At 36.1% G+C, this 13,452-nt stretch overlaps 2 protein-coding genes across 2 annotated transcripts; both read left to right on the top strand.

The window, feature by feature from the left end:
- Positions 1 to 388: 388 nt before the first annotated feature.
- Positions 389 to 3,197, top strand: LOC106172296 (uncharacterized). Its single transcript, XM_013552942.2, has 2 exons — positions 389 to 573; positions 905 to 3,197. Exons 1-2 carry the CDS (start codon positions 521 to 523, stop codon positions 1,383 to 1,385), a joined length of 534 nt encoding a protein of 177 aa, XP_013408396.2. The 5' UTR covers positions 389 to 520; the 3' UTR covers positions 1,386 to 3,197.
- Positions 3,198 to 3,971: 774 nt separating this feature from the next.
- LOC106172327 (pentatricopeptide repeat-containing protein 1, mitochondrial) lies at positions 3,972 to 13,416 on the top strand. The gene is made up of 11 exons (XM_087005576.1): positions 3,972 to 4,917; positions 5,150 to 5,530; positions 5,963 to 6,050; positions 6,504 to 6,627; positions 6,910 to 7,050; positions 7,479 to 7,716; positions 8,491 to 8,576; positions 8,815 to 9,555; positions 9,899 to 10,015; positions 10,485 to 10,667; positions 12,738 to 13,416. Exons 1-11 carry the CDS (start codon positions 4,422 to 4,424, stop codon positions 12,993 to 12,995), a joined length of 2,853 nt encoding a protein of 950 aa, XP_086861702.1. The 5' UTR covers positions 3,972 to 4,421; the 3' UTR covers positions 12,996 to 13,416.
- Positions 13,417 to 13,452: the final 36 nt, after the last annotated feature.

Raw genomic sequence — 13,452 nt, 5'->3', positions numbered from 1 at the left:
GGTAACTTTAATTTGGGACTTAAGATTCGAGATTAATACACTGCAACAATTTCTATGCTCGGTTATCATCCAAAGTATTGTTATTGTTTACTCCATCGATCCGGATTTTTTTTCTCAACGTTGCAAAGTTCATCTTTGAAGAACACTCGTAAACGGCATAATTTGTAATTAGAAAGAAAACTTACTGATCCCTCTCCCTCCCCCCCTCCCCCCCCCCCCCCCCACACACACACACACACAAAAGAAAAAAAAAACAAATATGACTCAATCCGTTAGAACATAGGCACTATTTTTGGACAGCATGTCCTTATTGATCGCTTACTTGATGAATAACACGTATCCGCGATACGCGACAAAGTTCAGGTTTCTTTTACGTATTATTCGTGTTACAAATGTCCTTGACCCTAAAAAGCACGTTTTCTCCTAGTTATGCTGGTGACCGCTTTATTTTGGCATCATAGTTTGAGTCTAAAAGAGAGTGAGTAGGCTTCATTGCATTACTGTCGTTTCCAACGTAATAATGACAAGGTCCTTGGTGCTGACGGTCTCCATTTTGCTGCTGCTCATTTTCGGGTACGTACTGCTAATTAATATACATTTTACATTAAAAGAGTGTTCAAATCCTGGAAAAAATAAAGACAAAGGGGATGAACTTTTGGCGTGAAATAATCCATGAAATAATTTTGGTCGTATTTTCGTCATGCTCTCTCATTTTCTAATATTTCCCCATATCACATTTATATGGGTGGTGAAATTTTGTAAGCACATTTAATGAGGTATTGACTGTTGAAGTTTTAAGTTGGGGAATCATAGTGAGATATCCAGATCTAGACGTCGTTTACGTCTCTTGATTATCCGTTTCACATCATTCTACTGAGAATATTTCCCTCTCTCTCTCTTTTAGCTGCATCGGCCACGGCATGTACCATGGCTGGGGTCGAAGTCACGGTGGACGCTGGCATGACCGATGGGATGGACATAGGGGGATGGGAAACGGAGGGGGTTGTCCTGGGTGTGGACGCTGGGGAATGATGATGGGTCGACGCTTTGGCTGGGACGAGATGATGGGTCCAGGATGGGGCAGACGCTGGCAAACTGATGGCGGTGATGGTTCGCCCTCGCGTGGTCTATGCGGGGAGGAAAGTTACGACCCCAGTACTCACATGTGCTGTGGAGGAGGCGTGCACGCAATAGACGACAACACGTTTTGCTGTGGCGGAGAGGTCGTGAATGCGAACACAGAATCTTGCTGCGCGGGAAACAAGTATAGACTGAAAGAAAACAAGGGTTGCTGCCGTGGTCTCCTGTACGACACCACAAAGGACTTGTGTGAGAGGGGGAGAATCATTTCTAAACCAGACTCCACGTTGAAAGTTGTGGAATGAAAAACTTGACGACTGCTGTAGTTATATCTGACGTCAGCGCATATTTGGAGAAGGTGTGGAAGAACGGGTAGAAGGATTGAAAAAGGATGTACCTCACACAGTTGTCGCAGATGACATTGTTTAAGGCATGCAGTACGCATAAGACCTTTACACAGCCAAAAATACACTTTCCTGTCAATCACTGAACGTTTTCCTTTATCGCCAAATTACACCATATCCAGAACCGTTGCCAAAGTCACAACATAAACCCGTTTCTGATTTTGTAATGGAGATGAAGACTGGTTCTTCTCTCACGTGAATGTTAAAAGATTTCAAAATGTGGTTAATAGTGATTTTCTCAACAGTTTTGGATAGGATATGCCTATTTTGGTAGTAAAGGAAATTTGTTGAAATTTTCAGGAAAGTTTTATCATTATTTTTATTCATTTTTTTTATATGTATACCAATTAATTTTGCAAATAACCTCTGACCCTCCATTATTATGTGCCTTAAAGCTATGCCAAAGAAACATCGTTTATGCAATTTAAAGGGATAGCAACACTTCATTTTGGCGGGAAAAGTGCCATAAAACGGATTTTCCCGGGGGTAAACAACGGTGTTCCCATACTTACCAATGGTAAATATATCCGTTCTGACATTCAAAATTAATCGATTGTTGTTTTAAGTGTGCTTTTATAATCTTAAGAGATTCTTACAGAAGGTAGAAATCTATGAAGGTTCATAGGTCCGATGGGAAGCACAGATTTCAGAATATTTGCATTGACCGCCGTTTTGGTGGTAAAATGGAATTTATCATATTTCTATTTGTTGTTTCCAATGTATTTATTGTGGAATTTTGAATCTCATACGAACAGTTGTTATCCCTTTAAGATTTTCCCTTTAAGATTTTTAAGAGAAATCCGAAAAAATACCGTGTATCGTAATGACAATCATTGCTTCAATCAGCATTAATACAGTTTGGCGTTAAATGTAGCATTGATGGGCGATGCTTTTACGCGGGGTTCAGAACGTGATGGAGTGTTATTTTTATAATAAAGGAACTGAGTAAACTCGTTGTAGCAGCTGGATGTTGTTATAGCTTGATTTTTTTTGTCACATTGATGTTTTTATTTCAAAGACCAGTATAACAAAGCGCTAGGACTTTTGAGTGAAGTCGATAAACAAATGGTACATGTAACGATTTGAAACACTCATTACATGCGCTTCGCCGCAAAAATGGGACATACGCCAGTATCTTAGTGAATAATAAAACGCAGAAAAAGAAAATCATATAATGTTAAAATGTACATTTGACTATTGTAATGTTAAATTTGAGGACGAATTTATTTGATTAAGAGGTTTTTATCGTAATGAAAATTGACTGATATCATTTTGTTAATGTAATGATATGATTTTACGGTAAAAAAATGTGGATCCTTCATGTCAATAAGCCAGAGAGTGCAGAGGAAAGAGTCAAAGAGTACAATGAACAGAAAGTAACAGATAGCAACAAGAAATATTAGGTTATCATTCTTTTAATTTATGATGAGAAGATGGAAAATCTGTATTAGTTGTCATTCCTTTATAATGAGATGATGGAAAATCTGTATTCAAATAGAATTTGTGAACGTAGGTCAATCATCACACCATCACCAAATAAATGAAAAATAAGGAAATGTTTATAGATCGAATTGTTTAGAATGCAAAGTTGTGAAAAAACCAGAGTATCTGTGTTATATAATATGCTAATGGAATGTGACACGAGAAGATAAAATGTAGAGTTTAATGATTGTAAGATTATGAATACACAAATAAACATTTTGTACACCAAAAGTGTGTATGTCCTTTCTGCCTGCTGCTACATAGTAAATTTACATTCCCGTAACTAGTTAAGCCCCCTTTTCACTGGACGGCGTCCTTTCTGCGTCCCGTAGTACGGCTCCGTTTGAGAGTAAAAAAAAAAAAAAAAAAAAAAAAAAAATATATATATATATATATATATATATATATATATATATATATATATATATATATATATATATATAATATTAATACTTTACGTGCCGACAACTGGGCGATAATTGAGCACTTGTCGGCACTTTTTTGCAACCAAAACTATGCTTGTGCCTCCTTTCTACGACCACAGCGATGCCACTTTCATGTTCGCAAAAAGGACGCAGAAAGGACGTCTAGCGTAAAGGATTTTTTAGTAGGCCTAACTATAGTGCTACACAACTTTCCATCCCTGATCACTCCCCACCTTTCCCATAGGACACTCCTTTGGAAATCTAGCTTGGGAAAATGAGCTCATTGGCCTATGTTTCTAGCAACTTTAGACGTAATTGAAGTACAAGTATTACCAAACATTTTATATAGCATGTAGTTGTCAATGACCACAGGACAGATGAAACGTTCTTTAAAGGTACGTGGTATGGTCATTAAAAAAGCACCCCAACAACAAGTGGATAACTTCATTCTTTTTGATCGACTGTGCACGGACCATTGTAGAACTAACCGTATCCTTAGTAGAATATTGTACGCACAATCCACGCTCTTATATGTAGTATCCGGATTAACTTGTGTTGAATGCGATCTAAGCTCTGGATTGGTAGCATCTTGGATCACGTGGTTTAAGATGGCTGCGCCCACAAATGCGGGGTTAGGCGTGCTTTTTATGTAGGATTGGGGTAATATTTTATCATTTTTGACGGAAAGTGATTTCTGCTGAACAGAACAGCTTTAAAGTTTCGAAGCAATGAAATGGCACTTTATGCAGATGTATGCAAGTAGTACCAGAACTTCAGAAGCAAATTAAGTCAGGTTTTTAAACTTTATGTGGGGGCACGTTTTTAGGTTTGTTGGAAGACCATTCCACTTGACCATTGTGCATAGAAAGAAAGATATTTTAAAGTGATTCGCCTTGGTGAAGATAGAATAGAATAGAAGTGGGGGATTAGACCTCTGCCGGCTCATACATTATTGTGTTTTGAAGGTGATGAAATTCTCAGCTTCAACAATTTGAACCAAAAAAGTTTACATATTTTGTCGCTAATCAAAATGAGCCAGAGCATGCTTTTAAGAGTTGCCTACAGGTGGGGCCATGTGGAGGGCAGGACATTGCACAAAATGAATGGACTACTGCTTAGGACTATCAATAGTTCAAAACACTGGCCAAATGTACGGTCTATAAGTGTGACCAGTGTCCAGTTTGCTAAGCTGTCTACTAATCTGGAGGATAATGGTATCAAAGACTATCTTGAGAAAGTTTCTCAAAAGGGTAAAAAGCCTAAAAAGATAGTAAAAAGGAATCCAGACAGGCAGCAAGATTATGAAGTAGATGTCTTTGAGCTGCAAGAAATGTTGCAGAAGGAGAGTCAAATGGATGATCAGTCACTGATGAGTAAATACAAAATCAGAGTTAATAGACAAGATGCCCCTTCAGGTGTGACACCACTGGACACTGTGGACAGGAGACTAAAAAAACAGGAAGAGGATGAAGAAGTTGTATTTGGAAAAATAAGTGAAAATCTTGAAGATCACCTAAGAGAAAGAGGTACAGTATTTTAAAGTGAATAACACATTAGTGGATCCCGAAAGGGGACAGCTTCAACCGTTGGGGTTCCACCCTTTTCCTTATCTGTTACATATTATAGTGAAATTGTCTTAGTTTCCTATTTCATATTTGTCAAGTAAAGTGATTAAAACTGTATTTTATGTACTTGTAGTTATGGAATTTTTTAAAGATAAAATAACACCTTAACATGGCAGGTGGTTGACATTTTTAGGTCATCTAAAAACTAAAGAGATAGCATTTCACTTGCCAAAATCAGCAAAACAAAGGCGGAGAAAGTTTTCTCAGCGAACTGAAGTCGACAATTACAATACTAAAAATCCACGAAAATTTTCCAAGAAAAAACGAACAACATATGAGGAATCCTTTGGACAGTTTGACCCCACATTTCGGGCATCTCGTTCATACCTGAAGACCCATGGCATGCTGAAGGATAGAGGAGAGTACAGAGGACTGACCAGAGAGAAGAAAATGGTCATAGTGGATGACCACGAAGAGTTGAGACGCATGCCAGAGGTGGACCATAACGTGGTGGAGAAAGCTGATAGCTGGGGGTCAAGGTCAGTGGACACTGACCACACCAGGGAGGAAGAGGGTTTGTAAATTAATAATTTTTTGAGTTTGTTTTATTTCTTTCTTTATTTATTTATTTATTGTGCTCATCCTTTTACACTTATTCCCACTCAACCAAACCATTTTTTAGGTTATTGTTTATTATTTAGTAGCATATGAATAAAGTCATCTTTTTTGTTCAATTCTTTGGCTGATTTTTGTAAAAAGAAAAAAAAATGTCTTAATTTTAAAAGATTCTAGTGATAATGTAAGCTTATTTTGAAACTTGTTGTGATAGCTTACCTTTAGATACTGTGTATTTTATCAATAAAAACCTGGCCTACAGAAGTGGCCTCTCTACAGTAGAGTATTGCAGAAACTTGCTTTTAATGGGGAGGAAGACTTTTGATTGCATTGCTGGTATACAGCTGTTCTTTTATCGTACATGTCTCTAATTTGAATTTTGTGTTTTTAGATTCTCCTGAATGGGAAGACACTTTTGGCACTTTGTCAGAAGAAAGCATTCCCATTGGTCAAGGACAATTGTACACTTTTAATGAAAAGTAAGAAAGGTTCTGGATTTTTGGGCTTAGTAAAAAGAACTAGATTTAGAGATATAAAATTGGATATTATCTAAAATAGACTGTGACATTAGTTGAAGAGCACAAATTTTGAATGACTGGCTTGCAATAAATGTTCCCTCAGTATTAAGTAATTCATCTTTAATAAAAACCAACATGAGTCGTAAATTATTCCAGCAAGGTATCTATGATAGAAGTGTTTTATTTAATGTTTGGAAAACTGGCTCTTATTTATAAAAAATACATTTTTAAATAAATTGTATTAGTTGATTTTACTGTGTTTGCCTAATTACAATGATGTAGGAGATTACCTAAATTTAAAAAAGTGTTAAAGCTCTTCTGAAAGTGTACATGTTGAGTTGAAAAGAAAATAAAGATCTGCTTAAGTGTCACTTATATTACTTTTCGTTTGACTTCAAAGCTTTGTTTTTTAAGGTACAAAGATATTGTAAATCATGCCGAAGAGGAAAAACCTTTCAGACGTTTGTCTCAATTTGACCGAAAACATGATCTTCATTTCTACCATATGAAAATCAAGAGAAAAATTGAAGAAGGCAAAGTATGTTTGTAAATCTTTTTTGCACAATTTCAAATGTCAAGCAAAATATGAAGAGAAATGATATATACAATAAATATAAAAATAAACATGAAGAAGGTGACTTGTTGGTGGTATTTATTTTGCAGTAGATGATTTGAAAATAGTACATATAGTTTCTAGTAGCATTTACTTGACAATGTGTAGTGTAACCACATTAAGCAATGTTTAGCTTTGACTCATTCAAAAAGTCTGCTGCCACATTTAGCTCTTCTTTTATCATTGAAAAAAATCTTTCAATTTCAGATTGAAGAAGCACTTGCAGTGCTTGAGGAAGACATGTTGGAGAAGGACCGTGTACTTCCAGACACATACATATATACATTGCTTATCACTGGACTGGGGAAGGTTGGCTACACTTGGAAGGCATTCAAACTGTTCAATCAGGTATGCTGTTTGTCTCTGTGGAGGATAGCTGAGAAGTTGAAGAGATATAATGCAATATGTATTATGTGGTCTGAGTTATGGTAAATCAATTTTCCTGAGGTAGACTAAGGCTGATATTTTCATGAACAGGTCTACACATTGCTCATGGCAGATGCAGTCACTGAGTCAATAAATAGAATGGTTTACTTCCAAACAACTGAAGGAATGGATGTTACTGATTATATTGTAGTGTGCACTGTCAGTTTAAACCAAGTTAAGCCATTTGAATATAAATGTGTGTATTTAAAAAATTTGCTCTTTAGCTAAATATTATTCCAATTACTCATGTATCCATAAACTTGTGCTCAAGCTATATCTTTGAAAGCACTTATTAATCAGTTGTTATTTAGGGGGAACTTTTCTATCTTAAATAATATTACATTTTACAGATGAAAAAAAGAGGAATGACTTATGTCCACCCCAAAACTTACACCTCTCTCTTCAATGCCTGCTCAAATGCCTATGACAAGCGAGATGGCCTAAGTAGAGCCAGGAATCTCCGAGAAATGATGTTCCTAAAGGGCGTAGAGACGGCATTTATCACATACAAAGCCATGATTAAAGCCTTTGGGATTTGTGGAGACATTCAGACAGCTTTTTTGTTAGTGGATGAGATGGCTGAAAAAGGTAAAATTTGTTTCTCTTCCTTTGATAAGCACCAAGAGTTTTGGGGCTTATTTCCAATAAAACAAATGTCCTGCAAATGTAGATTGATATAACTCCCTGGGGACTGTGGCTGAATGCAATTAGTTAAACTGATTTACAATGTTTCTCTTGTTTCCAACATATTCGTATAATCACCAGCTTCTCTAAATTCTATTCAATGACAGGAGGGGGTGTATAACCTGTTAAACTGATTGCATTCAGTGAGAGTCCCGTTGAGTTAGATCAATATACATGAGCACTTCTATATCCCTGAAATCACTTCTCCACTTACAGTATGCTTCTGTCATTTCTAGTAACTGCAGGCACATGCTGATACAGTGAACTAATAGAGAGGCCAGGGACATCTGAAACCAAAAATGAGCCCAAAATTGGATTATTGCTTACATTTTTACCATAATTTTTCTAAAATTTAAGTCTCAGTTTATTATTATTATTTAAATGGTTTTTGGACACTTGATTGAGCATTGTATCATCCAGGCTGTAAATTGGTTTGAGCTAAAACCTTTCAGGGTTGTGTGTATGTGTGTGTGTGTGTGCACGCATTTTTTTCTCTTTTGTTTATTAAAACTTATATAGGTTGTCTGCACATTTGTCAGCTTTTGCTCACATTTTCACAGAAAGACAAAAAGGATCAATTTGGTATGATCAGAATTATATAATGCTTTCTGAGTGGTTAGTTGCATGTTACATGTTTATTATAAGGCAATCATTAACTTTGGATATTTTCATGGGCAGGTCACCAGATTGACGTTGAAGTTTTCAGTTTCCTTCTGATGGCTGCTATTTCAGACAAAACTGCAGGGTTCCAGCATGCAATCAAGGTAGGAAAAAACTTTTTTCGAAGGATTAAACTACAAAGGATTAAGGATTTGATTGCAAACATGCCCAAGACTGTGTTATGTTATTCTCCTTTTTTGGCTCTTTAACTGTATATTATATATTCCCTACATCTGCAAATCACCCATTCAGTCAGTCAGCCAGTCAGACTAGTTGTTCGTAAGTCTTAAGTGTAATGGTTGAAATCAATTATTTTTTTGATCTATTTTTATTCACATCTAGGTGTACCACACCATGCAGCAGATGAGGATTCCTCCAGATATCTATATATTCAACCTTCTAATGGAAGCAGTCAGACTCTGTGGAGTTCAGGATGTCAATGCTGTGGTGGAATCGGGAAGGAAAGCTCAGATCATGATTCAAAAGCAGGATGAGATGGAGACACTCCAAACCATGAAGAGGATGGAAATGAGAAAAATGAGGGAAATGAAAAAGAAAAAGAAGAAAGAGGCAAAGAAACATCAATCCAGTGAAACGGAGAATGGAGATAGCATGAAGGCGGAGATTGTCAATTCATCAGTGAATCTTCCTGTAGAATTAACCACCACAGAAAGTGGACTAGACGTCCTACCAGAAAATAAACTAGAACAAATTGAAGGTATAACCAAGAATAGACTGTCCCTGGTGGAAAAAGGGCCCTCTCAGGTTCAAGAGACACATGTACCAAATTTGCTCAGGATGAACACCCTTGATCAGGTGATTTCCATAGGCCCCATAGCAACTGCCAGTGACAGGCTGGCTCTGATTGGTGGAACAGCAGGCATCCTGGAAATCCTGGCGATGCATCAAATACAACCAGACGTGAGGTTTTTCACCCAGTTGCTGGACTCCGTGGAACAGAACAAAGACGCGGAGGTGGAGGTGCTGGCGCAAATGGACAAGACCGGGGTGGTTGGTGATGTAGGTTTTTATAGTAGACTGATCAGAAGGCGGAACATGAGGCAAGATTATGAGGATGCCAAGGTAGGGAATCTGGAAGAAAGGTACTCGGGTTGCAATTTTTGTTTTAAAAGTAGCTTTTTATTTGCTGCTAGAATATTACTACAATTACATGTGATGTTTTAGTGGTAGTTCAACGCTGGCATCCAAAAAAGCACTTTATAAGTTGCTCATAATTGTATTATTGGATTGTTGACAGGCTGGCATATGAGGTTTTGTAAGGATTTAAAAATAAATACAAGTAAGCTTAACAAGTGCTATAAACACCAGTTTGTTTGCTTAATATTTTGACAACTTTCTTCAGGACTTATTGTTCTTTGGACAAAATTAAGTAACAATCTTTACAGTTTTGCTTTTTTGTTTTTAGGAAGTTTTAGTGCTGATGTCTGAGAAAGGTATATTTCCCAATATGAACACATTTGGTTGCCTGGCAATGGGATGTACAAACAGACACTTGGCCAACCAGCTCTTAGAGACAATGGATGTAAGTATGAAATAATGATTGGTTGGTGATACTTTTTATGAAACGGACCTAGGTCTTTGTTGCATACCGATATACCCGTTTACAGAATCATGTAAGTGCTTTGACCAACGTGGATGAATGTAATTTTTTTTCTTCACTTACCCTGTTAATCCTCTTAAGAGTCTTTTGAGTTGAAATTATATAAGAAGCTCAATTGATGGATCATTTTTGGAATTTTAAATTCCCTAAACATAATTTTTAATTCAATTTTAATTAAAATACAGTTTATGTTCATAGTAAAAGAAACCATCCTAATGAAGTTATATTCTAAGTTAGCAAGATAAATAATTTGAAATATAGATAGTTTGCAAGGTCTACAAACGCTTGTTATGTGTAAATTTCTGCTAGTCCTTAAATTCAAGTTACTGAGAATAAGTCTGTCTCTTATCAGATGGATAAAATTACTTTCTCCTTTAATTTTCACTTTCAGAGTGCAGCCTTTTATCCCAATAGTGTGATTTTTGCCATATTTGCAAAGCAATCTGGAGACAACTTCTTGTACAAACTAGATCTCCTCAAAAAGATGGAGTCCCTGGACATACAACCAAATGATAAGTTTATCATGTACATAGAGGACTCTATTGCAAAAGCGAAGAGAATCATAAAAATAAAAGTAAGTGCTAGAAGATTAAACTTTCAGGTCAGGTTTTCTGCTTGGTTGAGAAGTATATTGTAAATGTGAGTTGAATGTGGCACATGTGAATTGATATGTATCACTTCTTTTTATGTACAGACACAGATGTGTCTGTACATATTGCCATCACCTGCGTCTGTCGTCGCCGTCGCCGTCGCCGGCGCCGTGCACTTTCCTTGTAAACACGATAAGTGGAGGGCAGTTTTACTTTTTGGCTTTATATTTACAGAGCTGATGAATATTCATAAAACGCAGGTCAAGTTCGAAAATCAGCATGATCGGGCCATTATTGTAGAAGTTATGCTGTTTTTTCACTTTTCAGCATATATGCAACCCTGTAAACACATTTTAAGGCAAACCGTTAGGCCTGTTGTCATGAAACTCACAGAAGTAATCAATCTTACTAAAACGCAGGTCAAGTTCGAAAATCGGCATGATCAGGCCACTATTTTAGTAGTTATGCTGTTTTTTCATTTTTCAGCATTTATGCAACACCGTAAACACAATATAAGAAAAACAGATGGGCCAATTGTCATTAAACTCACAGGAGTGGTCAATCTTACTAAAATGCAGGTTGAGTTCGAAAATCAGCATAATCGGGGCATTATTTTAGAAGTTAAACTGTTTTTTCACATTGCCTCAGATTCAACTCTTAGGCAATGTTAACAGTCTCATTACTGAACTAATAAGATACGTAAAAGTGTTTGTTTGACATTTCCTGCATCTTTACAATATTGTTAGTTGATTATGTAAAAATGATGGTAAACTTGTTACATTAAATTGGACATTAAACACTATTCTATTGATATTTTTCCCATCTCATCAATTTTCTTAGTTGATCATATAAAAATTGCAGTAAACTGTTTATTTTGTTTTATGTTAAAAAAAGTGTTAAAAATGGAAATAAACCCATGTCAGAACAGAGCTGTCTTGTTTCACATTTCCTCAGATTCAATTCTTAGGCATGTTAACAGTTTCATTATTTAACTAATAAGACATGTAAAAGTGTTTGTTTGACATTTCCTGCATCTTTACAACATTGTTAGTTGATTATGTAAAAATGATGGTAAACTTGTTATCGTGTATTGTGTAATAAAGTGTCAAAAATGGAAATAAACTCATATCATTGCAGTTTGTCAGATTCAATCATTCACTATGTTCAGAATCTTAGAATGGAGGAAATTGGACATTAAACACTATTCTATTGATATTTTTCCCATCTCATCAATTTTCTCAGTTGATCGTATAAAAATGGCAGTAACCTGTTAATTTTGTTTTATGTTAAAAAAAATTGTTAAAAATGAAAAAAAAAAAACATTTCAGAACAGTGCTGTCTTGTTTACATTTTGGCATTTTCAAGTTGTGACTTTGAAGTTCCATGGGTCTGAAGACCTTTGCTAGTCACATTTTCTGAATATCCATGATACTTATATTTAATTATTAAAAATTGATGGTCATTATGCTGTTAAACATTATGTAATGTTGCATCAAAATTTGAAAAAAACCTATTTTGGGCAGTGTTCCCATGATGACCATTTAAGAGAAACCATGTCACTTACTGTTCTCAAACAGTACAGTAAATATGTACAGATGTGTCTGTACATATTGCCATCACCTGTGTCTGTAGTCGCCGTCACTGTCGCTGTCGCCGTGCACTTTCATTGTAAACACGATAAGTGGAGGGCAGTTTTACTTTTTGGCTTAATATTTACACCTGATGAATATTCATAAAACGCAGGTCAAGTTCGAAAATCAGCATGATCGGGCCATTATTGTAGAAGTTATGCTGTTTTTTCACTTTTCAGCATATATGCAACACTGTAAACACATTTTAAGGAATGTACTTTTGCATCAGAATTGACAGTAGCCTATTTTGTGCATAGTTATTTCCTGTTTTTTGTCTGTACATTTGACAGCTTTGCTGCCTTGTTTTATGAATTGATGTCAACAGTCAAACCAAAAAAACAAAATCTACCACACAACTGTAAGCTGTGATTAAGTGTAATCCCTGGCTACCCACCAATCTATTCTGATTTCAATCACTTGCAGGAGTTACCCCCAGGAAAGCAGGCCAAGTTCAAGCCAGTGCCTAAATTTTGTGATGACCAGTGGTACGAGTATTATAAAACCTTCATACAGGAGTGGACTCCATGGCTTAAACGGACCATGTATCAGAAGCCTGAGCACCCCTGGTCAAGATTTGGACACGAGAAACAAGTTCAGATTCTGGCTGAGAAGCATGAAAAGAGGAAAAAGAAAAGAGAAGAATATCTTAGTGAGCTGGAAAGAATGAAGGAAGAGGTGTAAGATTGAAAGTCTAAATTTGACAAGTCAGCCAAGTGCATTTCCCCCTCTCTCTCATTTCACGTTTTACTGACCATGAACAGTGTAGAGAGATGTAGTATCTTCTATCTTGTCCCATTGTTTCATGATTTATAAAAGTAAAGAGTAAAATGATTTACTCCAAAAACTGCAATATTCAAACTTTGTACAAAAATTGTTAATAGCAGCAAATGTCTGCAGGAACAAAATATACTTGAACTTAGTCTGTTTCATAAAATATACGTGTGAAGATTGCAACCAGATACTAGTGAAAATCGGAATTGCCATAACATTTATGGTGCTATAATTCAGTTAGATTTCAATATTTGTCATTGTTATTGACCATGAATCAGTTTACATATTATAAATATAACTATAAACTATGTACTGTTTGAATGGTATTTAATTTTTGGGTGTTGTGTTGTTGTGTTTTAACACAAAA

The sequence above is a fragment of the Lingula anatina genome, chromosome 2, assembly GCF_051362555.1.
Source record: "Lingula anatina isolate TDL-2025a chromosome 2, LinAna3.0, whole genome shotgun sequence".
Classification (NCBI taxonomy): domain Eukaryota; kingdom Metazoa; phylum Brachiopoda; class Lingulata; order Lingulida; family Lingulidae; genus Lingula; species Lingula anatina.
Note: the sequence above shows the minus strand (reverse complement) of the source record. Positions and strands in the feature narration are given on the sequence as shown.